Source organism: Sceloporus occidentalis, unplaced genomic scaffold (genome assembly GCF_023333645.1).
Source record: "Sceloporus occidentalis isolate IW3139 unplaced genomic scaffold, rSceOcc1.0.p SCAF_21, whole genome shotgun sequence".
NCBI classification, from domain to species: domain Eukaryota; kingdom Metazoa; phylum Chordata; class Lepidosauria; order Squamata; family Phrynosomatidae; genus Sceloporus; species Sceloporus occidentalis.
Genome location: NW_028317001.1, coordinates 8,960,663 through 8,987,368, shown reverse-complemented (window position 1 = coordinate 8,987,368; position 26,706 = coordinate 8,960,663). Strand labels below are relative to the sequence as shown.

Here is a 26,706-nt window from a genome sequence, read left to right as displayed (position 1 = left end):
GGGCTATGTGGTCACATTCTAGAAGAGTTTCTTCTGACGTTTCGCCAGCATCTGTGTCTGGCATCTTCAGAGATGGCAGCCACAGATGCTGACGAAATGTCAGGAAGAAACTCTTCTAGAACATGGCCACATAGCCCAAAATATCCACAAAAACCTAAAGATAAAAAGCATTCAATTTAGCCTCCTTCTTTCTAGCCAGATGGCGAATGCAGAGTATAGTAGTCAGCCCTTGTACCACCACAACTGAGAGAAAGCAAGAAACTAAACCAATCCATAGACCTCTGCAATTTTTCTAGTTGAAGAAACCAATGAACTAAGCCTCGCAAATTATAATAAGCTACTGCTCTCACATCTGATCTGGATGTTTGCACAGAGCCCTTTCCTCTTTCCTGGAATTGGGCTCCCTCCAAAATGGAGAAGAGGCAGCCTCATCTCCTGTCTGAAGATCATGCATGAAAACTGGAAGCTCAATGCCAGGCCCTGCTGTATCGTATCTTTATCGTATCTGGGCCTGTGAGGGAGAGAACAGGCCAGCCTGAAGAGACAGTGCCCTCCCTCCGTAATTGTCATCCTTGGGCCTGTGAGGGAGAGAACAGGCCGGCCTGAAGAGACAGTGCCCTCCCTCCGTAACTGTCATCCTTGGGCCTGTGAGGGAGAGAACAGGCTGGACTGAAGAGACAGTGCCCTCCCTCCATAACTGTCATCCTTGGGCCTATGAGGGAGAGAACAGGCTGGACTGAAGACACTGTATTCTTGACTGTATATTATATTGTAACATGTTTAAAATGTATATTCCCTTTGAACTTGTAAACCGCTTTGATCTCCCAGGAAAAGCGGTATAGAAATAAATATTTTATTATTATTATTATTTACTGCCACGTGTAAAAAGGGCAAGGAAAAACACCTGTTACAGGAGAAGAAAGCAAATAAAGCCTGATCCTTTCTGGTCCAGGTTTAGGTCCTGGGCAAAAGAAGGGAAACCAGGATTTGACTTGGGAGTTAGCGAATGTTGTGTGCCCTGCCTTGCCTGACCGGGGGCCTCCCTGGGGACCAAATCCATCACCCTTCTCTTTTCCCTCAGTCAGCATTCTCACAAAGGAACCAAATTTAGGGGTCTCCCATCGGCATCTAGAGGCACCCACCTTTCCTTTCCTTTCCTGCCAAGGAAACCCAGAAGGAGCCCTTCTTCCTAAGCAGCCAACGACCAAAGCCACCAGCCTTCTAGAACCCTATTCAGGCTCCAAGCCAACCGCTAACATTGGTCCAAGTTCAGGGCTGCTTTAACTGTCTGGCTGAATGCTAGGGAATTCTGGGAACTGTAGTTTTGTGAAATATTTAGTCTTCTCTGTCAGATAGCTCAGATGCCATAATAAACTAAAATTCCCATGATTCCCAAGCACTGAACTAGGGCAGTTAAAGTGGTTTATTTCTGCAAACTGGATTATTTCGGCAATGTGTTTTTGACCTCTGTTACTATTTGAGCATTCACAAGGCTCTGTGGGTTTGAATGGAAGATTCATCATCATCATCATTTCTGCAGTGTTTTTGAACCAGATCTGAGAGAGCCCTGCAGCCTGGATCTGCCCAAATCCCAAATATTGCTCTCTCAGCAAAGCCTGGAGATATTAACCTTTAAGGACCAGAGCTCCTCAAAGGCTGACTTTCCCAATCTCTCCTAAGAGACCCTCCTGGACCTAGAGCAGCCTCAAATAAAGGGGTCCCATTGAATGGGGGGGGCATGTCTTTCTGAGTCTGTGGGTCCAGAAGAAGAGGACTGTTTTCCAGGACCCTCTTCCTAACCTCACAAGGCAGCTCTTAGCATTTGCCCAACACTGCTCTTGAACATGCAAAGATCAGGCAAGCAAGATCTGCTTTGCTGTTTGCAAAAAAAGATGGAAAAACAATAGGCCCTTGGTATCCTTTGAGATTTGGTTTGGATAGTAAAATCCATGGGTGCTAAAGTCCATTATATAAAATGGGTGACCTTGGGTAAGTCACACTCTCTCAGCCTCAGAGGAAGACCAATGACCAGCTGGAAGGCATACAACACACACACAGACAAACACACATCTACATGATGGAAATGGCATTCATTCTGGGCCATGAAACCCACTGTGGGGGAACCTTGGGCAGCAGACACTCTCTCAGCCTCAGAGGAAGACAAAGGGCAAAGTGGAAGGCAAACTTGAAGGCAAGGAAACCCTGGGAATAGGGTCACTAGACATGAGTTCAAGGCATGCAGCACACCCCAAGCCCCCAAGGCACACTCTCTCAGCCTCAGATGATGGCAATGGTAAACACTCTTCAACAAAACCCACAAAGAGACTCCTGTGACAGTGTTGCCTTAGGATCCCCAGAAAGGAATTGAAGGCACACAATTCTCCCCCCAAAGTCTGGGAGGAAAAGGTGGAGGAAAGCTTAGAAGAAGGGCTGGAGGCGGAGGAAGGCTTAGAGGAAGAGGAGGAGAAGAAGGAAGGCTTAGAGGGCCTGAGGAGGAGGAGAAGGAGGAGGAAGAGGAAGAGCTTACAGGAAGGTCCTGAGGAAGAGGAGGAGGAAGGCTTAGAAGAAGGACTTGAGGAGGAGGAGGAGGAGGAGGAAGAGGAAGGGCTTACAGGAAGGGCCTGAGGAAGAGGAGGAGGAAGGCTTAGAAGAAGGACCTGAGGAGGAGGAGGAGGAGGAAGGGCTTATAGGAAGGGCCTGAGGAAGAGGAGGAGGAAGTCTTAGAAGAAGGACCTGAGGAGGAGGAGGAGGAAGAGGAAGGGCTTACAGGAAGGGCCTGAGGAAGAGGAGGAGGAAGGCTTAGAAGAAGGACCTGAGGAGGAGGAGGAGGAGGAAGAGGAAGGGCTTACAGGAAGGGCCTGAGGAAGAGGAGGAGGAAGAGAAGGAAGGCTTAGAAGAAGGGCCTGAGGAGGAGGAGGAGGAGGAGGAAGGCTTAGAATAAGATTCTAAGGAGGAGGAGGAGCAGGAAGGCTTAGAGGAAGGGAGTGAGGTGGAGGAGGAGGAGGAGGAGGAGGAGGAGGACTTAGAGGAAGGCCGGGAGGAGGAGGAAGGCTTAAAGGTCCTGAGGAGGAGGAGAAAGGCTTAGAGGAAGAGCCTAAGGAGGAGGAGGAGGAGCAGAGAGACCTCTGGAGGATTCTGCAGAGGAAGAAGAAGGAGAAGAAGAAGGGGCTCCTGAGCATACGCAGAGGCCTCTGGGGGAGAAGCCACAGGGAGAAATCTCCTGGTTGTAACTTATTATTACTATTATTAGTAGTAGCATTAGTATTATTAAATTTTATTGATTTATAAAGACATGGAAAGACCTATTTATAAAGAGTATCTCAGTGAGTCTCTATATTATAGCATCAGGAAAGCTGTTGTTAAGGTTTGGAAATGCTGTTTGGGGCCCTTCTGAGTTTGGGGCCCTTTCCTCCTCCATTTTGGCTTCCCTGAAGGCCTCAAACTGCCAACTGCCAAGTGCTCAGGCAGAGACGGCCATTTTGTGTTCTGGCGGCCATTTTGTGCTGCTTGTGACTGTGGGGAATATTGTTCCAGAACCTTCTCTGAGCCTCAGTTGAACAGAGGCTCCTCTTTCTCTCCTGAGGCTCCAGAGTCAGAAGGAGGCCAGGCTCCTTGGGCCAAAAGGAAGGAAGTGTGTCCCTTTGTGTCTCTTTTGTGTCCCTTTTCTGAGAGGGTTTTCTTATTACAAAGCTCTGCTCCTTCTGGGGAACATGGGTTTTAAAAGGGATCAGAAATAGGGGATAGTATTAACACAAGCCTTATTATTATTATTCACAAACCTTGGGCTTTGGCTTCTAAGAGGAGGCTAGTCCCCCCAAAAAGGCCAAAAGTGGCTCCTTTGGGAGGTTTTAAAAGTCTCCCCAGTTTTCTTATTAATAGATTTTTATGCATGAAGGAATTTGACAAAAGAGACCATCTCCTATTACCAAGAATGAAACAAACAAACAACAAAAATAAAGATTAGACAGAAAAACATACTTCTTAGTTTTTGAAAGTAAAACCATTATTAAGAGGGGAAAAGCCAGACTTGGGTGCTTCTACCCCAGGGATAGGCAACTTTTCTGAGGTTGCTGTCCCTCAGACAAATGGGGGGCTGAAGCCAATAAATAAATAAATTATTTTTAAAAAATTTAACTAAATAAATAAACCGGGATAAATGTAGGACAACATTTTTTTTGTGCTTTGACTATTACTAGTTTTCTTTCCCCCCCCAATTTGCTCATTTCAAATCTTAATCTTATTTACATTCTCAATTTTTTTATACTTATTATAATCAACTTGACAAAAACAACTATTTCCGAATAAAAATAAAAAATATATGTACACACATTTTTTCCTCATTTCACATGCATCAAATTTATATCAAAATACCTTTCTTTATATCAAATACCTTTCCCCATGTCTGTGCTATTGGTAACCAGTCATCATTTAATTCCAATTCAGATCTATATCTTAGCAATTTTGTCAATCTGTCCATTTCCTTACATTCATCTATTTGTGGTGGGTTACTGCTATTCCAATTTTGTGCTATCACAAGTCTTGCAGCAGTAACTAAATACAGTGGAACCTCGCCATACGCTCTCTTGACATACGGGGACTTGAGCGTACGCGCTCAAGCCGTGGGGCGCGCGCGGGGCGGAAGGGGCGTCGCGTCCCATTCAATTGAATGGGCACGCGTGCCCATTGCGCCCTGGGCGCGCCCGCGCCACCACGCACGAGCCGCATTGTTTCCAATGGGGCTCGAGCATAGACGGAATTCGCCTTACGCGGAGGGATCCGGAACGGCGAGGACGGACTGTATAAAAAAGTTATCCAATATTTTTTTGCATCTTTTTTTCCATCTTTGGCAGTAAATAGTTCAGTAAATAGAACTCTGGAGACATGTTAAATTGAAAAGAAAAGGCTGTTTGTATCTCAGAATGAACCTTAAACCAAAATTTCTTGACTTTTTTACAAGACCACCACATATGCCACATCTCCAACATTTTAAGTTAGGTATTTTATATATATATATTAATTTTAGCTGGCGTGAAATACCACTTATTGGATATTTTGAGATGATTTTCTTTTAGAGACTGTGAGGCGGTGAATTTATTTGTCTTGTCCCAGGCCTTCAGCCATTCTTCATATGGGATTGGATGTCCTATATCCCGTGCCCATCTTATCATATTTTCTTTTATTGTCTCCTTTTCAAGATCTCTCATTACTAATATCTTGTAGGACAGCATTTTCAAATGGTGGACACTTTTTTAAAAAAAGTGGGGGACACACAAAAAATGTGCTGATTTTTTTTTAAAAATGTTAATATAAATGCATATTTCTGAGGTGTCTATAGACAATTGCCCCCCTTGCCCCTGCGCGCGAGAGGCCAAAGGCCCTGGCGGCAATCGGCGGCAGGACTGGGCTGGGGCCGGTCCCAAGGCCTCGCCCGGCTGCATCCGGCCCGCGGCCCACAGGTTGCCTACCCCTGTTCTACCCTTTTACATCTAGCTCACGCTATATCTGCACTGCGGAAATATTCCAGTTTGAAACTGTGTTAACTCTCCTGCCTCCATCCTGTGGAATCCTGGGATTTGTAGTTTGTTGCGGCACCAGAGATCCAGAGCCACCCCAAGACAAGGCTCTCCAGGGCTCTCTTGGCCCTCGTTTGCTTGCAAATACAGTGGGCCCCTGGTATACCTCCCCCCCATGTATACCAAAATCCACGTATGCTCAAGTCCACGCTCGCCGACATTGGGGACAAGTGTCCCTCTCCTCTCCTCCCCTCCCCAACTTTTTCCCTCCTTGCTGCCACGCTCTGGGGAAAGGCCGTGTGGGGCTATTGGCGGCCAAGGGGCCTCCAGCCAACCATCCGGCCCTTCAGTGGATGTGGCAGTGCTTGTGGCAGTGGCAACAAAGAGGAGGCGGAGGAGCAGCACCAGAGGCCTCCTCTCCACTTCAGCCTCCACAGCCCCACTGCCGCCACCATGGAAGGGCCGGGTGGTGACCCAGAGGCCTCTTGGCCTCCAATAGCCCCACCCGGCCCTTGCGTCATGGCGGCGGTAGAGAGGAGGCCGAGGAAGCCTCTGGCACTGCTCCTCAGCCTCCTTTCCACTGCCAGCACACTGCCGGGGAAAAGACCGGGTGCTGCTCCTGGAGGCCTCTTGTGTAGCTTGTTTCGTGTTTTTGTTTTATAAACTGTTTAATTTGGTTAACTGCTATTAAGAGACATAGCTATGAGAATCTATGATATGGGGTGCACTATAAACCTTTTGATGAATGAACAGGGATTGCAATCCTATATATACATATTATCAGACATAACTACAGAAAATGCCATCCTTTTGGATGCCAGAAGGTTCCTCTCATTCTTCAGAGGAAGAAGCAACTGCTGCCTTCTAGAAGATAAAGCAAAAAGGCTTCCAAAAGAACTGAAGCCTTGGGCAAGTCACACTCTCTCAGCCTCAGAGGATGGCCATGGGAAACCCACTCTGAAGGAACCTGCCAAGAAAACCCCTTCAGAGACTCCCATAAGGTCACCATAAGACCTGGAAACAACTGGAAGACAGACACCAAGAACAACATTGGGAAATAGGGGCAAGCCTTGCCTTGGGAAAGTGTAAAGACTGGGCTCCAGTCCATGGAGGTCTTCTTCAGGCAGAAAAGGGAGGTTTATGCAAATGCAGAATGACATCACTGCTACGGAAGGCTCTCTTGACCAATCAGAGAGCAAGATAAAGGTCCTTCTGGAAGCTTCCGTGAGAAGGAGATATAAGGCCTGAGAGACCAAGAGACAGTTGGGGGAATTGTGTCGGTTGGAGATCGAGAGAGAGAGTTAAAGAGCAGATCTTGGAAGTTAGTCTCAGAATTGGACACTTAGGTTTATTTATTTTTAATAGCTTGTATGAACTGAACATTATATACTTACAAATATTGTACCTGAAAGATTCTTAATATCTTGTAGGACTTATATTTCAGTTATATTTTGTTATTTATAATAAATACCTCCTTATAGTATCTACTACTCGACGCTCCTTTTACACGTGTTTTGGCTCAGTTGATGCTTGGGAGGATCAGGAAAAAAGTAGAAATAAGGTTCCTTAACCTTTTCCAGTGTAGGTTAAGGGAAGTCCTTTTATAATTCGCTGGATGATGGCAGCGTGATTCAAGGAATTTAAGGGTCTGCTGGGCTAAGAGCCATAACGTCTAAATGTCTAATTAACCATTTGTAATCCACTCAGAAAGCCTTTTGGCTGAAGAGAGGGGTATAAAATTATTTTTGTTATTATTATTATTATTATTATTATTATTATTATTATTTACAGGGCCGCAGTTTGGCTGCTTGGACCACCGGAGATCATCACAGTGAGTCCGTTGGAAAAGCCCATCTCACTCCAGAAAATAAAGGTACTTGATGAGTTTGCACTCTACGTCTTTCTGTAATAATAGCTACAAAACTGATAATAGCATTTGGGACATTTCGTCTTTTAAAAACAAATATGGCGGATTTAAATGCTGCTTTAAAACCTCTTTCCATCTGCCAACTTTGTGCTGGTTTTGGGGGGAAATGAGAAAGTGTTGGGAGGGAGGGACTGCCAACAGAATTAGGAGATGCATTGCAGGCTGTGGACACTTTGCGGCCAAGAAAGGTCCAAAACACACGGCAGCAATAGTCCAGTTTGAGAGCGCTTTAACTGTCCTGGCCCAGTGCTAGGGAATCCTGGGAACTGGAGTTTATTGTGGCACCAGAGCCCTCTGACAGAGAAGGCTCAATGTCTCACAAAACTACATCTCTCACAATACCCTAGCACTGAGCCAGGGCAGTTAAAGCAATCTCAGATTGGATTATTGCTGCAGTGTGTTTGGGACTTAGGTGACCCTTGGCAAGTCACACTCTCTCAGCCTCAGAGGATGGCAATGGCATCCCCTCTCTGAATAAACCTGGAAAGGGAACCCCATGATAAGGTTGCCTTAGGGTTGCCATAAATTGGATTAGACTTGAAGACACACATGAAGAACAGAAAAAAAGTCAGCAATTATTTCACAGGTTGTACATGGGAAAGGGAGGCAGTGTGGTGCAGTGGTTTGAGTGCAGGGTTACAACTCTGGAAGCCATGGTCCAGTGCCCCAATCCTCCATGAAACCAGCTGGGTCCCTTGGACAAGATGTCACACTCTCTCAGCCTCAGGGAAGGCAATGGCAAACCTCCTCTGAACAACTCTTGCCAAGAAAACCCCAGGGAAGGCTCCCCAGAAGTCGGCAATGACTTAGAGCCACTCCACAAAAAACTACAAAGCCTCAAGAAAGAGCCAGCGGTGGTTTAGTGGCTGGAGCATTGGACTATGACCCTGGAGCCCAGGGTCCGAATGCCCTCTTGGCCACGGAAATCCACTGAGTGACCTTAGGCAAGAAGTCACACTCTCTCAGCCTCAGAGGGAGGCACTTGCTAAACCACTTCTGGACAAATCTTGCCAAGAAAAGCCTTCAATGGACTTCCCTTAGGGTCACCATAAGTCAGAAACAACTTAGAAGCACACAACGACAACAAGAGCAGTAACAGCACTAACAGAAGGCAGCATGGGAGAAAAGAAGGAAGGAAGAAGGAAAGTAACGAAGAAAGAAAGAAAGAAAGAAAGAAGACTTGGGAGTTGTAGTCCTCGGTTGAGAGGGATTGGAGTGGCCTTACTGCAGGGCAGGACCAGTGTTGGTAAGAAGCCTTGAACTTATTTCCCGGCATGTTTTACCAAAATCCATGAAATCCACCCCATATTACACGGAATATTCAGTCAAAATCCCTTGAAAGTTCCCGTAATGTTAATAATAATAATAATAATAATAATAATAATAGGATTTATTTATATTTGTATTAATATGGTGGATCTTTAGCAAATAAATGTAAACCTAATTGAATAAAAATAATTGTAACTTATTTCAACTCTCAAAATTACCATTGGACCAAACAAAGAATCTTTCAGTCCTTCTAATACCTTTAAGATACTTATTTGGACATGAAGGGGGGCCAGGAAGATTTATGCAAAATAGAAACATGTTCGGCTGCAACCACACTGCAGAAATAATCCAGTTTGACACCCCTTTAATTGCCCAGGCTCGGTGCTATGGAATCCTGGGAATTCTAGTTCTGTGAGACATTGAACCTTCTCTCTCAGCAAACTCTGGTATGATAACAAACTACAATTACTGGGACTTCATAGCACTGGGCCATGGCAGTTAAAACGGTATGAAACTGGATTGTCTCTGGAGTGAAGATGCAGCCTGAGTTGGTTCCAAGACACACTGCAGAAATAATCCAGTTCAAGACCACTTTAGCTGCCGTGGCTCAGTGCTAGGGAACCCTGGGAATTGTAGTTTTGTGAGAAAGAGCTCTGGTGCCACAATAAACTACAATTCCCATACATCTGAGGAAGTACGCTTAAGTCTAGGAAAGCTCATGCTGCCAACTTTTCTTTTAGTGAGTCTCAAAGGTGCTACACGATCTATCTATCTATATATCTCTCTATCTATCTATCATCATCATCACCATTATTATTATCATTATTAAATTCAGATGCAGCTGAAAAAGTGGACTTAAATTGGCAATGCTGATATACTGTAGAGACTCTTTCTCTGGGGCTGTGATCTGGAAGCGTGGAGGCAATTCCCTTGTCAAATCAGGGAATCCTGGGAATTGTAGTTTGTTGTGACACGTATGTATATATACAGTATATGTATGTGTATGTATGTCTGTGTGTGTGTGTGTGTGTGTGTGTGTGTGTATATATATATATATATATATAATGTGTGTATATGTGTGTCTATGTCTCTCTCTCTCTCTCTCTGTGTATCTGTGTGTGTTTATGCATGTTTAGGGTTGCCATAAGTGAGGACCTCCAAACTGGGAAAAATGTAGGACAAATGTAGGGCAACATTTTCAAATGTAGGACACATTTTTATAAAATGGAGGATGCGTAAAAAATTGAGTTTTTTAAAAAAAATCTTAATATAAATGCATGTTTTTTAGGCATGATCAAAATGGAGGACATTTTGGCATTATTCCTAGACAGATGGCAGAAATGGACTTGCCCTCGGGTTCAACTGTACTTCTCAGAAGTGTGTACTTGGGCAAGGGACTGTGGTTTTTCTTCACTGCGCATGAGTTTGTAAAAATCACAGCAACTTACATTGGCCGTGCCTCAGAGGCTTGTTGATATCAATATCACCACCACCACCATCATCATCACCACTATAATTGGCCAAGAAAGGCAGACTTGTTAGCATTCAAATCGCCATAAATACACAGAAAATGCACTTGCATATATTTAATAATAAAAAATAATAAAAAAACAAGGCAGGGGTGTATATATTTAATAATAAAAATTAATGTAATAAAATAAAAAACAAGCAATAATAAAAATTAATAAAATAAAATAAAACAAGCAATAATAAAAATAAATAAAATAAAACAAAAACAAGCAATAATAAAAATAAATAAAATAAAAAACAAGCAATAATAAAAATAAATAAAATAAAACAAAAATAAGCAATAATAAAAATAAATAAAATAAAAAACAAGCAATAATAAAAATAAAATAAAACAAAAACAAGCAATAATAAAAATTAATAAAATAAACCAAAAACAAGCAATAATAAAAATAAATAAAATAAACCAAAAACAAGCAATAATAAAAATAAATAAAATAAAACAAAAACAAGCAATAATAAAAATAAATAAAACAAAACAAAAACAAGCAATAATAAAGATAAATAAAATAAAAATTAAAAGCAATAATAAAAATTTAAAAAATTAAATAAAATAAGTATTTTATATTTTTAAATATAATTTAAAAACCCCAAAATACCAAAGCAGACCTAATGGCCACTGACTCAGCTTTCCCCCTCCTCCTCCTCCTCCTCCTCCTCCTCTGGCCCAATTCTGCCCTGGCCTTCAGGCACCCTTCCTCCGGCTTCTTCCTCCTCCTCTTCCCCTCCTCCTCCTTATGATGATGGCTGGCGTGGGAGGAAGGGAACCAGAGCATGCGCGCGCATGCAGAGGGAACCAGGGCAGGCGTGCGTGCGCGCGCGGAGCAAAGCGGGGCAGGCGCACGCGCTGCCACTGGCCCCTACTGAGGCCTGGGCGGCGCGCAAGCCCTCCCAGTGGGGGCGCGGTGGCGGTGGCGCTTCTGCCGCCGAGTAAAAGGAAGAAGGCGGAGCCGGAGAAGGAGGTGGGTTGGCGCCGCAGCAGCCGCGTTAGCAGCAGCGGCAATGGCCGGAGCGGGCCCCCAAACTGGGAACAAGGCACGGGGGGGGCAAACCGGACCGGGACCTGGAGGGGCCCCCTGAAACCGTGATTGGCATGGGGGCCGCCGGGTTATGGCAACCCTATGCATGTTCAACTGAGGACTCAGAGAAGGTTCTAGAACATTCTCCATAGTCACAAACAGCACACAAAATGGCCGCCAGTGTGGCTGGGGCTCCAGGGTCCCTCAGTCCCTCCTGCCTTGTTCCATATTAACTGCAGGAGGAGCCTGTGAGGGTGGGGCAGGGGGCGTGGCCTTCAAGCTCCTCTGCCCCCATTGGCCAGATTGAAGAAGGGGAGGAACTTCTGCCTCTCTATTTAGCTCTGCACGCGGAAGAGTGAGTGAGAAGGGGACAGAGACAGACAGAGGGAAAGAAAGAAGGAGAGAGACAGAGACAAGGAGGAAGGAAGGAGGCAGAAAGACAAGGCCTGGAAGTGGTAGGTTTCACTACTGCACTGAGGCCTCCAAGTGCTGAGCCAGAGGTGGCCATTTTGTCTCCCGGCGGCCATTTTGTGCTGCTTGTGACTGTGAGGAATAACATTCTAGAACCTTCTTTGAGGCCTCAGTTGAACAGAGGCTTCTCTTTCTCTCCTGAGGCTCCAGAGTCAGAAGGAGGCCAGGCTCCTTGGGCCAAAAGGAAGGAAGTGTGTCTCTTTTCTGAGAGGGTTTTCTTATTACACAGCTCTGCTCCTTCTGGGGAACATGGGTTTTAAAAGGGGTCAGAAATTGGGAGGATAGTTTTAATACAAGCCTTGTTCTTCTTCTTCACAAACATTGGGCTTTGGCTCCTAAGAGGAGGCTTCTCCCCCAAACAAGGCCAAATGTGGCTCCTTTGGGAGGTTTTAAAAGTCTCCCCAGTTTCCTTGTTATCTCGAGGGGGAGAGAGGCAGGCCAGCAACAACAAAGAGCCCTCCTTCCGACCACCATCTTGAGGGGGAGAGAGGCCTATGTGAGAGAGCAGATGAGCTGGACTTTCCCCCTTCCCTACTGTCATTGCCTTCTTCTTTTGACCATCCATTAAGAACCCAAGCCCTTCCTCCATTCCATCTGCCTTGGTCCAGGCCTTGGAGGTAGAGAAGAACTACTGGACCTGATCCCCTTCTCCACCACCTCTCCCTTCTCCTTTTGTGTCGTGTCTTTTTAGATTGTAAGCCTGCGGGCAGGGAACCGTCTCACTAAAGAGTTGTATGTATGCTTCATAAATAAAGGTTAATAATAATAATAATAATAGATTTTCAGGCAAGAAGGGAGGAGACGGACCAGAATAACTCATATTACCAAGAATGAAACAAACCAACATAGAATTAAACAAGAACAAGAAGAATAAGGATTAGAGACTAAAACAAACTACTTATTTTGTAAAGGAAAACCACTATTAGGAGGCTAAAAACAAGACATGGGCGCTTCTACCCTTTTAAAACTGACTCAGACTGTATCTGCACTGGAGAAATAATCCAGTTCTGAAGTGTGTTAACTCTTCTGTTTCCATCCTATGGAATCCTGGGATTTGTAGTTTGTTGTGGCATGAGAGCTCTCTGGCAGAGAAGGCTAAGTGTCCAAAGGTAAAATCCCAGGATTCCATAGCACTGAGCAGTTAAAGCGGTTTCAAAGTGCTTTATTTCTATAGTGCGGATGCAGCCTTCTTGGGAAAGGGGCTGATGCTGGGGAAAAGCACTGGTGAACTCTGGAGGTTTCAGCAGATTATTTATTTATTTATTTATGATGTACTCCTTTCACATCCCCTAATCCCTGCCACTCTAATAAGGCATGGAGTATCTGTTGTGTAGGGGAGCTGCAGTGAATCTAGGCTAGGTCCAGGGGGCTTTGTTTGGTGCAGGGGGAGGAGGGGGATGCCCACCTCTGCATCGGCCCAAAGGAGGCATGTGTCACCAGCAGGATGCTGTTCTCTGTGTCTTTGAGTGCTGCAGGGTTTCTTGCCAAGCCAATCCTAACCCTGCTCCCTTTTCTCAGGAACCTCATCACGGCCTCCTTGGACACGGCTTTGGGGCCTCTCTTGCTAAAAGTGCCCCAAGTGCAGGGCCACTAGGACCCCTGCCCACCTGATGGCTGACACAGAGGCCAATCGGAGGGAGTTGGGCTCCAACAGAAAGAGGATGGAGAGGTACAACAGCTGTTTGGTGAGTCACTATGCTATTAGCTTCATCTGTGTCACTGCTGGGTCAATTTATGAAAGGAAGCAAATAAAATACTGTCCAGATTTGGCAGAGACAGTCCTGATTAATCCTCGCATTTTCAGGGGCTTTTAAAAATGTCCCAGTTGCTCTCTTCTCCTCCCAATTTCCCCCTTCTCAGCTCTCCTCAGTTCCTGAGTGCAACTGAGTTTGCAGCCCATCAACTCAAAAGTGGGGAGAGGAGAGGAAAGAAGGAGACAGGATATGGCCCTTCCCAGGAGGCTGAACCAGAAGGAAACTGCTGTGCCCTTCCTAGCTTGTGTGATCTTCCTCATAAACAACTTTGGCCATCTTCCCTGCCTTCTGGGTTGCTTGTCCACATGTGTCTTGTTTTCCCCATCTATGAAATGTTGGGGGCTATGGGAGAACATCTCTGGATCTAAATATGGGGTGGGCCCAGTGGCCCTCAACCCCAGAGTGCTCCCCAGAACTGTGATTAAAAATGACATTTGCCTCTCAAATGTGGCAAGAAATGTCTAAATGCACCATAATTCTTTGGTAGCTAAATGTACTGTATGTGTTGGGATAGTGAGTATTCTAATCAATCATCAATATCCCAGCCATGGCCTAAAGTATATTGTTTATTATATTGTATATTATATTGAAAAGATTCAAGACAAACTGGATCTCAAAGGCAGTAACTTTTTTCTTGCAAACAGAATTTAAAGTTTATATCCTGGACTGAATTCTGAAGTGATGAAATAATATTTGGGATGAACCATGTGCTTTCCTCCCCTTTTGCTTAGTCACTCTCTGGATGAGGGCTATTTTCTGTTTCAGGTGACCTTTGCGGATGTGGCAATATACTTCACCGAGGACGAATGGAAACTGTTGTCAAAGAAGCAGCGACTTATGTACAATCATATAATGATGGAGAATTATGGGAATGTGACCTCTGTCGGTAAGGAACCGGAATCCACTAGCATTATAGAATCACAGAGTTGGAATAGACCACAAGGGCCATCCAGTTCAACCCTCTTCTGCCATGCAGGAATACACATTCCAAGCACCCTCCAGCCTCTGTTTAAAGACCTCCAAAGAAGTGGACTACACCAAACTCTAAGGGAGTATATTCCACTGTCGAATTAAAAAAGATATATAAATAAAACTTTATTTATATACCACCTTTCCTGTAGATCAAAGTGATTCACAACATAGTAAGCATGTGACTGACGCTGAAGAACAGCCAGTTGGGGCTGATATTTATACTGAAATTGTTGCTTGGGGGCAGAAGCAGAGCATTCAAAATTGCTTTAGGATGTTTTAATTGCTTTGGAACGTTTCCTGGGTGGGGAAAGAACAGGATTGTCACACCGGCTCTTAGTTCCTTCTTAGCTCTGAATTCTGATCCCATTCACAAGCCAATGTATAGCACAGTCTGAAGGCGACACTCCCAGAACTCAACAATAACACAGCAGAGTACAGAAGCAAATCTCCAGATATAGGCATTGGCGATGCACTAAACACTTTCGACACTTAAAAATAATTCACAGTCCTTGGTGGTTCTTTATCCTGAGTTGCAATATAAAACAAATATTTACTATCTCTCCTCTCTACCTTCCATCCACTTCACAATCTTTTGTACACACAACTCCAACCCACATCAATCCACATGTGAGCTGTATCCTGTATTGGTTGTGAGTCATCTCCTGGTGCCACACAGCATGAAGCATCCTCTGCAGTTAGCTTGCATCATGCCATGTGCTCTGACTCAACACTCTATGGCAGTCTCACAGGAAATGATGCCACTTTTCAATTAAATAGTTTTACATATATTTAATGGTATATATTTCAACTGCCTGACTATCTGCTTCTACTGATTTCCTCATGGCAGTTCCCCTTCAATCTCTTCTTTGGTAGCTCCTATGAGTAAGGATACAATCATGATATGGATTTGGGGGCATCCAGAATACGGTCATGCTCAGGTCACTCATACCAATTTTATTAATTTGATCTCAAATAGGGAAGGGTGAACGTGGGGCTAAATCTTGGGGTAACACTTTCCTCTCTTAACACTGAGATTCAGTCTTGTCTGTCATTGTCCTCCTTTACAGAAGAATTTGTCAGGCATGAGAGAGTCCACACAAGAAAGAAGTCACATAGATGCCAGCATTGTGGAAAATGTTTTTCTTCAAATGCACACCTAGTGAGACATCAGAGAGTCCACACAGGAGAGAAGCCATACAAATGCCAGCGTTGTGGGAAATGTTTTTCTTCAAAGTCATGCCTAGTGATACATCAGAGAGTCCACACAGGAGAGAAGCCATACAAATGCCAGCGTTGTGGGAGATGTTTTTCTTCAAAGTCATGCCTAGTAAAACATCAGAGAGTCCACACAGGAGAGAAGCCATACAAATGCCAGCGTTGTGGGAGATGTTTTTCTTCAAAGTCATGCCTAGTGATACATCAGAGAGTCCACACAGGAGAGAAGCCACACAAATGCCAGCGTTGTGGGAGATGTTTTTCTCGGAAGTCAATCCTAGAGACGCATCAGAGAGTCCACACAGGAGAGAAGCCATACAAATGCCAGCGTTGTGGGAGATGTTTTTCTCGGAAGTCAATCCTAGAGACGCATCAGAGAGTCCACACAGGAGAAAAGCCATACAAATGCCAGCGTTGTGGGAAATGTTTTTCTTCAAAGTCAAACCTAGTGATACATCAGAGAGTCCACACAGGAAAGAAGCCATACAAATGCCAGCGTTGTGGGAAATGTTTTTCTTCAAAGTCAAACCTAGTGATACATCAGAGAGTCCACACAGGAAAGAAGCCATACAAATGCCAGCGTTGTGGGAAATGTTTTTCTTCGAAGTCATACCAAGTGATACATCAGAGAGTCCACACAGGAGAGAAGCCATACAAATGCCAGCGTTGTGGGAGATGTTTTTCTTCAAAGTCACGCCTAGTGATACATCAGAGAGTCCACACAGGAGAGAAGCCATACAAATGCCAGCATTGTGGGAAATGTTTCTCTCAGAAGTCACACCAAGTGACACATCAGAGAGTACACAAAGAAGAGAAGCCACTTTATTTTTGTCAGTAACGAATATATATAAAATTTAATTCAGTGTTGCCAAGAAAAGGCCCTTGTGATTGTGTTTGAAAGGTTTGTCTGTCCATATGTCTGTTGTAATTTGTTAAGTTTAGATTTTAATTGTTAATAGTATAGATAGTTGCTTTGGGTTGTGAATTTGGCTGGGGGTTGTGGGTTGTGGTATAGGTTATCTAGATGTGGAGCTGGGATTTGTTGCAGCTGTCTAGAATAGTTATGGGAATGATAGCTTTTGCAATGTGTGGGATGTTGGCTGAAGAAAGTGGGAGGCTTGTATTAACAGAAAGGGCTAGTTTCTGGGGGTGGCAAAGGGGACCTTGTTTCCTGTGGGGCATAGACTGTGGGAACTGGAGGTGGGGGCTAGGATTGGAAGAGGCTTTGGGGCTTGCAGTGGGCAGTTCTGACTCTGTGTTCTCAATAAAGTTCTTTGCTATTTCAACACACTGGATTCTTTAATGCACAGAAGTTCTGCATTTGCACAAAACTGAACCTTTCTTTTCTCCTCAGTCCTCACCTCCATTCCCAGCCATAAGAACAGCAGAGGCAAACACACATACACACAAATACACAGGATACACAAAGAGAGCTTGATTTCCAAAGCACAGCCTTCCTTTCTTGCCTTTCCCTCCTGAGTCCAGCTCTGCATCTTGGGCTCCATTGCAGTCTCCTCAAAGGAAGAATGGAGGGAAGGAAGGGGAGACCACTGAACCCCCGGCGCATACCTTCCTTTCTCACAAAGGCCTTAGTGGAATAAGCAGCAGCATCTGGGCCCTGGCAATCCCTGCGCATGCTGAGAAGGGGCTTTGAGAGGGATCTTGTGGTCGGCTAGGACCAAAAGCCTAGGCAACTCCAGCAGCAGCTCATAGACCAGTTGTGTCAGCTTGGCTAGGGAGTCTGTTAAGGAACGGGGCGGAAGTAGGCCAAGAGAATCACCAGTCTTTCCCTAGTCTTTAAGCTGAGGTAAATACATTCAATGTGGTCCATCATATGGATAGGTATCCTGCTCAAGGCAAGATTGTCTTAATGGACCAAAGGTGCTCCCCTTATCTGCTCACTGCTCAGGTCTCCGTGAAACAAGCCAGGTCAGCCTATTGGTCCAGTAGGAGATCATGGACTATGTGTGTTTTATTTTTGACTGACCTGGCATTACACAAGAGCAGGGAAAGGTTCTGTGGTTGGTTTGGTATGCTCTCCAGGTCTTTTGGGATAGCAGGGGGAATGGAAGGGGAGAGAGATATCTGTCAGGGTCTTCAGTGCAGCCCCTCTTGCAACACAAAAGGCAGTACTTTGAAAAAGAATAGCTTTTATTGAAGAAGAAGATACATGTCATAGAAGTGACTTTTTTGTCAAGAATGAAAGAAAGTATAAGCATATCCCTTTTATAACCATATGAATCCACCCCACTCTATTTACCAATGAAGCTAATTAATTGGATAGCCCTTTCCCGCACAGCGTTCTCCCGCCCTTTTCTGCGCAGTGTCCTTCCATCCGGGATTCTGGCAGCTTTCCTAAAAGCAATTAAGCTCTCATGTGCCTTTTCTCAACCACTGCACCTGTGGTCTTGGACCACAGAACTCAGCCACACAACAGTTTTCATTAACATTATGGCTTAACAATGTATATATATCCCCATCAATCCCAATCTAATATGATACCATGTGAAAATATAATAAGCATAAACCCATAATACAGTATAAAAATACCAATAACTCTCTAGGTTCCCCCTCCCTTTACAGAGACCAGTCTTTTAAACTCAAGCCTCTGTTAGAAGTATGATTCCTGCACATTCCAATCCTAGCAAACAAGCAGTTTCTCTATTATTATTATTTACGTTATTTATACCCCGCCCTTCAGCCCTAATGGCTCTCAGAGCTGCTTACAATCATTATTTTTAATAAGACGGTTCCCTGCCCTCAGGCTTACAATCTAAAAGACAGGACACAAAAGGAGAAGGGAATGGTGAGGAGGGGAGGGGATCAGGTCCAGCAGTTCTTCTCTCCCTCTGAGGCCTGGACCAAGGCAGATGGACTAGAGGGAGGGCGCTTCTTCTTCAGCTAGCCCTGGTGGAGTTGGGCCAGCCTATTCCCTCCCTCCCCGGCCAAAGGATGACAGTTATGAAGGGAGGAGCCTCTATCTTCAGGCTAGCCCTGGTGGAGCTGGACCAACCTATTCACTCCCTCCCAGGCCGAAGGATGACAGTTTTGGAGGGAGGAGCCTCTATCTTCAGGGTAGCCCTGATGGAGTTGGGCCAGCCTATTCTCTTCCTCTCAAGCCGAAGAATAACAGTTATGGAGGGAAGAGCCTCTATCTTCAGGCTAGCCCTGGTGGAGCTGGACCAGCCTATTCCCTCTGTCCCAGGCCGAAGGATGACAGTTATGGAGGGAGGAGCCTCTATCTTCAGGCTAGCCGTGATGGAGTTGGACCAGCCTATTCTCTCCCTCTCAAGCCGAAGGATGACAGTTATGGAGGGAGGAGCCTCTATCTTCAGGCTAGCCCTGGTGGAGTTGGGCCAACCTATTCTCTCCCTCTCAAGCCGAAGGATGGCAGTTATGGAGGGAGGAGTCTCTATCTTCAGGCTAGCCCTGATGGAGTTGGGCCAGCCTATTCTCTCCCTCCCAGGCCGAAGATGACAGTTATGGAGGGAGGAGCCTCTATCTTCAGGCTAGCCCTGATGGAGTTGGGCCAGCCTATTCCCTCCGTCCCAGGCCGAAGGATAACAGTTATGGAGGGAGGAGCCTCTATCTTCAGGCTAGCCATGATGGAGTTGGGCCAGCCTATTCTCTCCCTCCCAGGCCGAAGATGACAGTTATGGAGGGAGGAGCCTCTATCTTCAGGCTAGCCCTGGTGGAGCTGGGCCAGCCTATTCTCTCCCTCTCAAGCCGAAGGATAACAGTTATGGAGGGAGGAGCCTCTATCTTCAGGCTAGCCATGATGGAGCTGGGCCAGCCTATTCTCTCCCTCCCAGGCCGAAGGATGACAGTTATCTTAACATGACAGATTATCTTAAGATGACAGATTCTTTAGCCATGATCTCTCTACCTCTTTCTAGTATCTTCTATTAAAGCACATATTAAAACTTATTATTTTAACCCACCATAAATCTCATCTATTTCAACTCTAATCTAAACCTAAACCTATAACCCTTATGGCATGTATCCCTAAATGAATAAATGAATGAATAAATGGATTCATGACATATTGTGACTTCAAGCTGGTGCTGTTTACCTGAATGAGACTGGCCCATTGCGACCTAAGACTGATACTCCTTGCCTGCAGCAATGAGATGGGACCACTGTGACTTTAGGCTAATGCTGCTTACCTGAAAGTTTGAGACGTGACCATTGCAACCTGAGGCTGATGCTGCTTACCTAAAGGATTGAGATTGGCGCATTGCAACCTGAGGCTGATTCTCATTGCCTGAGAGATTGAGACTGGCCCATTTTGACTTCAGGCTGATGCTCCTTGCCTGAATAAGGAGTTTTGTAATTACAAAACTACACATTGAGATAGCACTGTTGTGACTTCAGGGTGGTGCTGTTTACCTGAAGGATTGAGACTGGCCCATTGCAACCGCAGGCTGATGTTACTTGCAAGAGACTGGTCCATTGTGTGTCAGAACTAGTGTATAAGAGTTCTGTCATTAAGGGTAAAAATATTAGGGTTTGGTTATTAAAGTAGGAGTTACAGTGGTAGTTCATAGTAGGTAGTGTAGAGTGATGGGTATAGAAAGCACTAATGGAAAATGATAGAAGGACAGATGGAGTGGCTTTTAGATGAAGGAGGGTGTTTGGAGAGAGGGATGGGGTTGTAGCTGTAGACTGGTTATCAAGGAGGAGTGAAGCTGGCTTGGAAACACCGCTCTTCAAGGTGAGGCTGTCTGGGAAGGGAAGGGGAAGTATACACAACCTTGGTATCTATGCAGCCTCCGCTTGTGTTGCTGTAGCTTGGGAATTGGGGGCTTGCTTAGGGAGGGGTTGAGTGGGTTAAGAAGGGAGCAAGTTCCTTTGGACTTCAGACTTTGCAAAAAGGTGTCAATGGATGTTTCTGCCTGGATTCATCAATAAAGCTTCTTTTGTTTCAAATGAGTTTTGTTTTTTGAGCACAGGACTGACTCCAGATATCGCAGTTTGCAAAGTCTCACAGTTTTAACTCCAATGGAGACCCAAGAACAAGAAGAGTTGTTGGGCAGGGAACTGTCTGGTTAAAAATAATAATAAATGTAAGCCGCCCTGAGAGCCATTAGGGCTGAAGGGTGGGATATAAATACCAAAATAAAATAATAATAATAAATAAAAAAATAATGACTGGGCTCCAGTCAATGGAGGTCTTCTTCAGGCAGAAAAGGGAGGTTTATGCAAATGCAGAATGACATCACGGCTATGGAAGGCTCTCTTGACCAATCAGAGAGCAAGATAAAGGTTCTTCTGGAAGCTTCCGTGAGAAGGAGATATAAGGCCTGAGAGACCAAGAGACAGTTGGAGGAATTGTGTCGGTTGGAGATCGAGAGAGAGAGTTAAAGAGCGGATCTTGGAAGTTAGTCTCAGAATTGGACGCTTAGGTTTATTTATTTCTTTAATAGCTTGTATGAAGTTAACATTATATACTTACAAATATTGTACCTGCAAGATTCTTAATATCTTGTAGGACTTATGTTTACTTATATTTCGTTATCTATAATAAATACCTCCTTGGAGTATCTACTACTCAACGCTCTTTTTACACATGTTTTGGCTCGGTTGATGCTTGGGAAGATCAGTAAAGAAAGAGAAATAAGGTTCCTTAACTGGTCCCAGTGTAGGTTAAGGGAAATCCTTTTATGATTCACTGGATGATGGCAGCGTGATTTAAGGAAGTTAAGGGTCTGCTGGGCTAAGAGCCATAATGTCTAAATGTCTCATTAACAATTTGTAAGCCACTCTGATAGCCTTTTGTTTGAAGAGAGGGGTATTAAACTATTATTATTGTTATTGTTATTGTTATTATTACAGGGCCGCAGTTTGGCTGCTTGGACCACCGGAGATCATCACAGTGAGTCAGTTGGAAAAGCCCATCTCACTCCAGAAAATAAAGGTACTTGAGGAGTTTGCACTCTATCTCTTTCTGTAATAATAGCTACAAAACTGATAATAGCATTTGGGACATTTAGTCTTTTAAAAACAAATATGGCAGATTTAAATGCTGCTTTAAAACCTCTTTCCATCTGCCATGTTTGCACTGGTTTTGGGTGGAAATGAGAAAGTGTTGGGAGGGAGGGACTGCCAACAGAATTAGGAGATGCATTGCAGGCTATGGACAGTTTGCGGCCAAGAAAGGTCCAAAACACAAGGCAGCAATAGTCCAGTTTGAGAGCGCTTTAACTGCCCTGGCCCAGTGCTAGGGAATCCTGGGAACTGGAGTTTATTGTGGCACCAGAGCTCTATGACAGAAAAGGCTCAATGTCTCAGAAAACTACATTTCCCAGAATTCCCTAGCACTGAGCCAGGGGGAGTTAAAGCAGTCTCAGATTGGATTATTACTGCAGTGGACTTAGGTGACCCTTGGCAAATCACACTCTCTCAGCCTCAGAGGATGGCAATGGCAATCCCTCTCTGAAGAAACCTGCCAAGAAAACCCCATGATAAGGTTGCTTTAGGATTGCCATAAGTTGGAATTGAATTGAAGACACACTTGAAGAACAGATAAAAGTCTGCAATTATTTCTCAGGTTGTACATGGGAATTGGAGGCAGTGTGGTGCAGTGGTTTGAGTGTTGGATTACAACTCTGGAAGCCATGGTCCAGTGCCCCAATCCTCCATGAAACCAGCTGGGTCCCTTGGACAAGAAGTCACACTCTCTCAGCCTCAGGGAAGGCAATGGCAAACCTCCTCTGAACAACTCTTGCCAAAGAAACCCCAGAAGAGGCTCCTCAGAAGTCGACAATGACTTGGAGCCACTCCACAAAAACAACAAAGCCTCAAGAAAGGGACAGCGTGTTTTAATGGCTGGAGCATTGGACTATGACCCTGGAGCCCAGGGTTCAAATGCCTTCTTGGCCACGGAAACCCACTGAGTGACATTAGGCAAGTCACAGTCTCTTAGCCTCAGAGGGAAGCACTTGCAAAACCACCTCTGAACAAATCTTGCCAAGAAAAGCCTGCGAAGGGCTTTCCTTAGGGTTGCCATAAGTCAGAAACAACTTGAAAGCACACAATGACAAAAGGGAAGTAACACCAGGGAGAAAAGAAAGAAAGAAAGAAAGAAAGAAAGAAAGAGAAGACGTGGGAGTTGTAGTCCTTGTTTCAGAGGGACTGGAGGGGCCTTACTGCAGGGCAGGACCCCTCCTCTTTCTGGCCATGTGGATGCTGGGAGATCAAGTCCAGGAAATACACTGTAAATCCCATTGGCAAGAGAAACGGCTACTACTGCCTTTCAGATTCAGTTTACCCCAAATCCTTTATGAGGCCAGAAACCCCTTTGTTAAGAAGTGAACACCGAATATCTCAGGAAGGCCCTATATCTCCCAGGGCCCCCTCCCTCCAGGACCTCCTTCCACTCTTCCCTCAGTCTCTCTCTCTCTCTCTCCCCTGAAGGCCTCAAACTGCCAACTGCCAAGCGCTGAGGCAGAGGCAGCCATTTTGTGTTCTGGCAGCCATTTTGTGTTCCAGCGACCATTTTGTTTTCTGGCAGCACTTTTGCGTTCCAGCGGCCATTTTGTGCTGCTTGTGACTGGGGAATAATGTTCCAGAACCTTCTCTGAGGCCTCAGTTGAACAGAGTCTTCTCTTTCTCTCCTGAGGCTCCAGAGCGAGAAGGAGGCCAGGCTCCTTGGGCCAAAAGGAAGGAAGTGTGTCTCTTTCTGCCTCTGACTCTCCATTTTTGGGGGAAGGAAGGAAGGAAGGAAGGAAGGAAGGAAGGAAGGAAGGGGTCTGAGGAAGGCAGGCAGGGACTCGGGGCCAGTGGGGAGGCTGGGCTTTGGGGGCTGGGAGAGAGAGGTGGGGAAAGAGACCCTCCCTTTGGGCCCTAGCTGGGGAGGGTCCCACCGGTCCTTGCCTCCCCCTTTGGGAAAGGAGACCCTCTCAGCCCCCTGGACTGACTCCTCCCACTCATTCCTAGGGCTGGGACTCAGAGGGGTTTCTTAGACATTGTCACCTTCTGCCCTCCATGGCCATTGGCACTGACCTTTCCCCATTGCCTTCCCTCCCTCAGCCCTGTGGACCTCCTCCTCCTTCGCACTCAGAGCAACCCTTCTCAATGGCTGAGGAGACGGCCTCTGACCCGGGGAAGCTCCGGCAATAAAGGACTGCAGAAGAGCCCTTTCTGGGGCTGCAGGAATCAGGGTCTTTGTACTGAAGGTAGACCTTTATTCCTTGAGCTGGAAGAGGACCTTTGTTTAAATGTTTCAGTCCAGGATTGTATGGAAGGGTTGCAGCTGAGAGAGTGAGCCCATGCATTGCAGGAATAAAGTCCCAAATGCAGTCTCTAGCAAAACTGTCTTCCCAGAAAGTGGAAGTGAGATTTCCAGACCCCAGACACACAGTGTGGCAGTGAGTCCTTTGTGTGGGGACTTTGTGTACATGTTGTTTACTAGAGCTTTGTGAGGTATTTTTTTCTCTTGGATTATAAAATGAATTTACATAGCTCTTCACTTCCCCCAAATGAGCATAATCCACGGTTCCATGTTCAGTCATAAACCTATACATTTATAGATTTTTGATATTTCAAGTGCAACACATTCAGCATTGTTCATCTTTTTAAAAAATATACAAGGAAAAGTGAAGAAATTGTCATTTTGACAATAGATCCATTCAGAAACAATGCACACAAATGTACATGCCTCAATTTCTATGTGGCTTTAGCAAGCAGAGGGAGGAGGTGCATACTTCATGCTCCTGCTATGACTGACATAACAAAAACAGCAGTTACGCTTAGAGAAATAGTATCATCTACAAAAATGAAATAATTATTTTGATCAGTGTCTAAATGGGGAGGGGGCCATGATGAGAGGAGGCCATAGATCAGATCTCTAAGGTAATGTAGCTCTTATGCAGCCCAGGAGCTACAGCTTCTCCACCTGGGACATAAAGCAGGTCCTCCCACTCCTCCTCTGTGTGAAAGAGAAGTCAAATTCTCATCAGTCATGATGATACAGTGACTTTGAGTGCTACAGGGTTTCTAGCCAAACCAAGCCTAACCCTTGTCTCTTTTCTCAGGAACTTCATCTTGGACACTTTGGACATGGCTTTGGAGTGTCTTTTGTTGGACGTGACCGAAGTACAGGGCCACCAGGATCTCCCTTCCCACATGATGGCCAACACAAAGGCCAAGCAGATGGAACTGGGCTCCAACAGAAAGAGGCTTCAGAGGTACAACAACTTTTTGGTAAGTTGCCATCCTGACTGTTAGTTTCATCTGTGTCTGGGCCAGCTCATGAAAGTAAGCAGAGAACATACTGTCCCAGTTTGGCAGAGAGAGTCCTGGTTAATTCTCTGTCACCTCATTTTTTCAGGGGCTTTGAAAATGTCCTATTTCACTCTCCTCCTCCCACTTTCCCCCTTCTCCTCAGGTCAGTTCAGTTGCTGCAAAATGTGATCCAAGTTCAAAAGAGTGTGCGTCCCATCAACACAAAAGAGGGGAGGAGGGAAGAGGGCAGGGTCTTTCCCTTGCAAGGAGTCGGAGCAAAAACAAACTTCTGTACCCTTCCTCACTTGTGTGATCATTATAATTAACAACTTTGTCCATCTGGACCGCCTTCTGGTGTTGCTTAGCCACATGTGTCTTTCTTTCCCAATCTGTGAAATGCTGGGGGATATGGCAGAATATCTCTGAACCTAAATTGAGGGTGGGCCCAGTGGCCCTGAAGCCCAGAGTACTCCCCAGAACTGTTTTGTAAAAATGAAATTTGCCTCTGAAATTAGGTGAGATATGGCTAAATGATTCATTGGTGACTCAATGTACTATACATGTTGACATAGTCAGTATCTTAATCAATAATATTCCAGAAATGGCCTAATTTATATTGTTTATCATATTATATATTATATTGAAAGAATTCGAGACAAACTGGATCTCAAAGGCTGTAGTTTTTCTTGCTTGCAGAATTTAAAGTTTATTTCCTGGACTGAATTCTGAAGTGTTGAAATAATATTTGTGATGCACCATGTGCTTTCCTCCCCTTTTGTTTAGTCATTTTCTGGATGAGGGCTATTTTCTATTCCAGGTGACCTTTGCAGATGTGGCAGTATATTTCACCGAGGAGGAATGGAAACTGTTGACAAAAAAGCAGAAACTGATGTACAGTTCTGTGATGATGGAGAATTATCAGAATGTGGCCTCTGTGGGTAAAGAACCTGAATCCATTGCCCTTCCTGTGAAGACTGAGGGCCCTTTCATAATTCACTGTCAAAGTGTAATGATTCCACTTTAGAATTATAGAATCAAAGAGTTGAAATAGACCACAAGGACGATCTGGTTCAATCTTCTGCCATGCAGGAACAGACATTCAAAGCACCCCTGAGAGATGGCCATCCAGCCTCTGTTTAAAGACCTCCAAAGAAAGATACTCCACCAAACTCTGAGGGAGTATATTCCACTGTTGACTATCTCTTACTCTCAGGAGGTTCCTCCTAAAGTTTAAGTGGAATCTCTTGTCCCTGTGGCTTGCATCCATTGTCCCATGTCCTTTTCCCTGGAGTAGCAGAAAGCAAGCCTGCTCCATCCTGAATATGACATCTCTTCAAATATTTGAACAGGGCTGCCATATCCACTCTTAACCTTCTCTTCTCCAAGCTAAACATACCCAGCTCCCTAAGTCATTCCTCAGAGAGCATGGTTTCCAGACCATTCACCATTTTGGTTTCCTTCCTCTGGACATGCTCCAGCTTCTCAATATCTGTTTGAATCGTGGTGCCCAGAAGTGGACACAGGATTATTGCAAGTGAGCCCTGACCAAAACAGAATAGAGTGGCACTATTACTTCCCTTGATCTTGAAACTATACGCCTATTGATACAGCCTAGGATCATATTGGTCTTTTTAGCTGCTGCATCACACTGTTGACACATGTTCAACTTGTGCTGTACTACGATTCCTAGTTCCCTTTCACATGTAATTTAATTGTCATAACAACTTCCTGTGGAATCGTGAAATTTCTGGTTTTAGTGAGGAACTATTGTTCTCCACTTTGTAAGGTTTCTAAATATCCAATCCTAAACTGCC

The 26,706-nt window shown here is 45.0% G+C and overlaps 2 protein-coding genes across 2 annotated transcripts in view; both read left to right on the top strand.

Moving 5' to 3' along the window:
* Nucleotides 1-11,488: 11,488 nt before the first annotated feature.
* Nucleotides 11,489-17,190, top strand: LOC149301553 (uncharacterized). The gene is made up of 4 exons (XM_089484058.1): nt 11,489-11,610; nt 13,245-13,411; nt 14,246-14,366; nt 15,520-17,190. Exons 2-4 carry the CDS (start codon nt 13,337-13,339, stop codon nt 16,503-16,505), a joined length of 1,182 nt encoding a protein of 393 aa, XP_089340184.1. The 5' UTR covers nt 11,489-11,610; nt 13,245-13,336; the 3' UTR covers nt 16,506-17,190.
* Nucleotides 17,191-24,753: 7,563 nt separating this feature from the next.
* Nucleotides 24,754-26,706, top strand: part of LOC149301551 (uncharacterized) — a 133,162-nt gene continuing 131,209 nt past the window's right edge. Inside the window, exons 1-2 of the mRNA XM_089484008.1 lie at nt 24,754-24,871; nt 25,710-25,830. Of these exons, the coding sequence (XP_089340134.1) occupies nt 24,794-24,871; nt 25,710-25,830 (199 nt within the window). The 5' untranslated portion in view covers nt 24,754-24,793. The remainder of the gene's footprint in view (nt 24,872-25,709; nt 25,831-26,706) is intronic.

What these genes read in the sequence shown, in the direction of transcription:
- LOC149301553 (XM_089484058.1), top strand. Translation starts at nt 13,337, where the DNA reads ATGGCTGACACAGAGGCCAATCGGAGGGAGTTGGGCTCCAACAGAAAG. An exon ending in AGAGGTACAACAGCTGTTTG is followed by an intron (nt 13,412 to 14,245) that starts GTGAGTCACTAT and finishes TTTCTGTTTCAG; the next exon opens with GTGACCTTTGCGGATGTGGC. An exon ending in TGGGAATGTGACCTCTGTCG is followed by an intron (nt 14,367 to 15,519) that starts GTAAGGAACCGG and finishes CCTCCTTTACAG; the next exon opens with AAGAATTTGTCAGGCATGAG.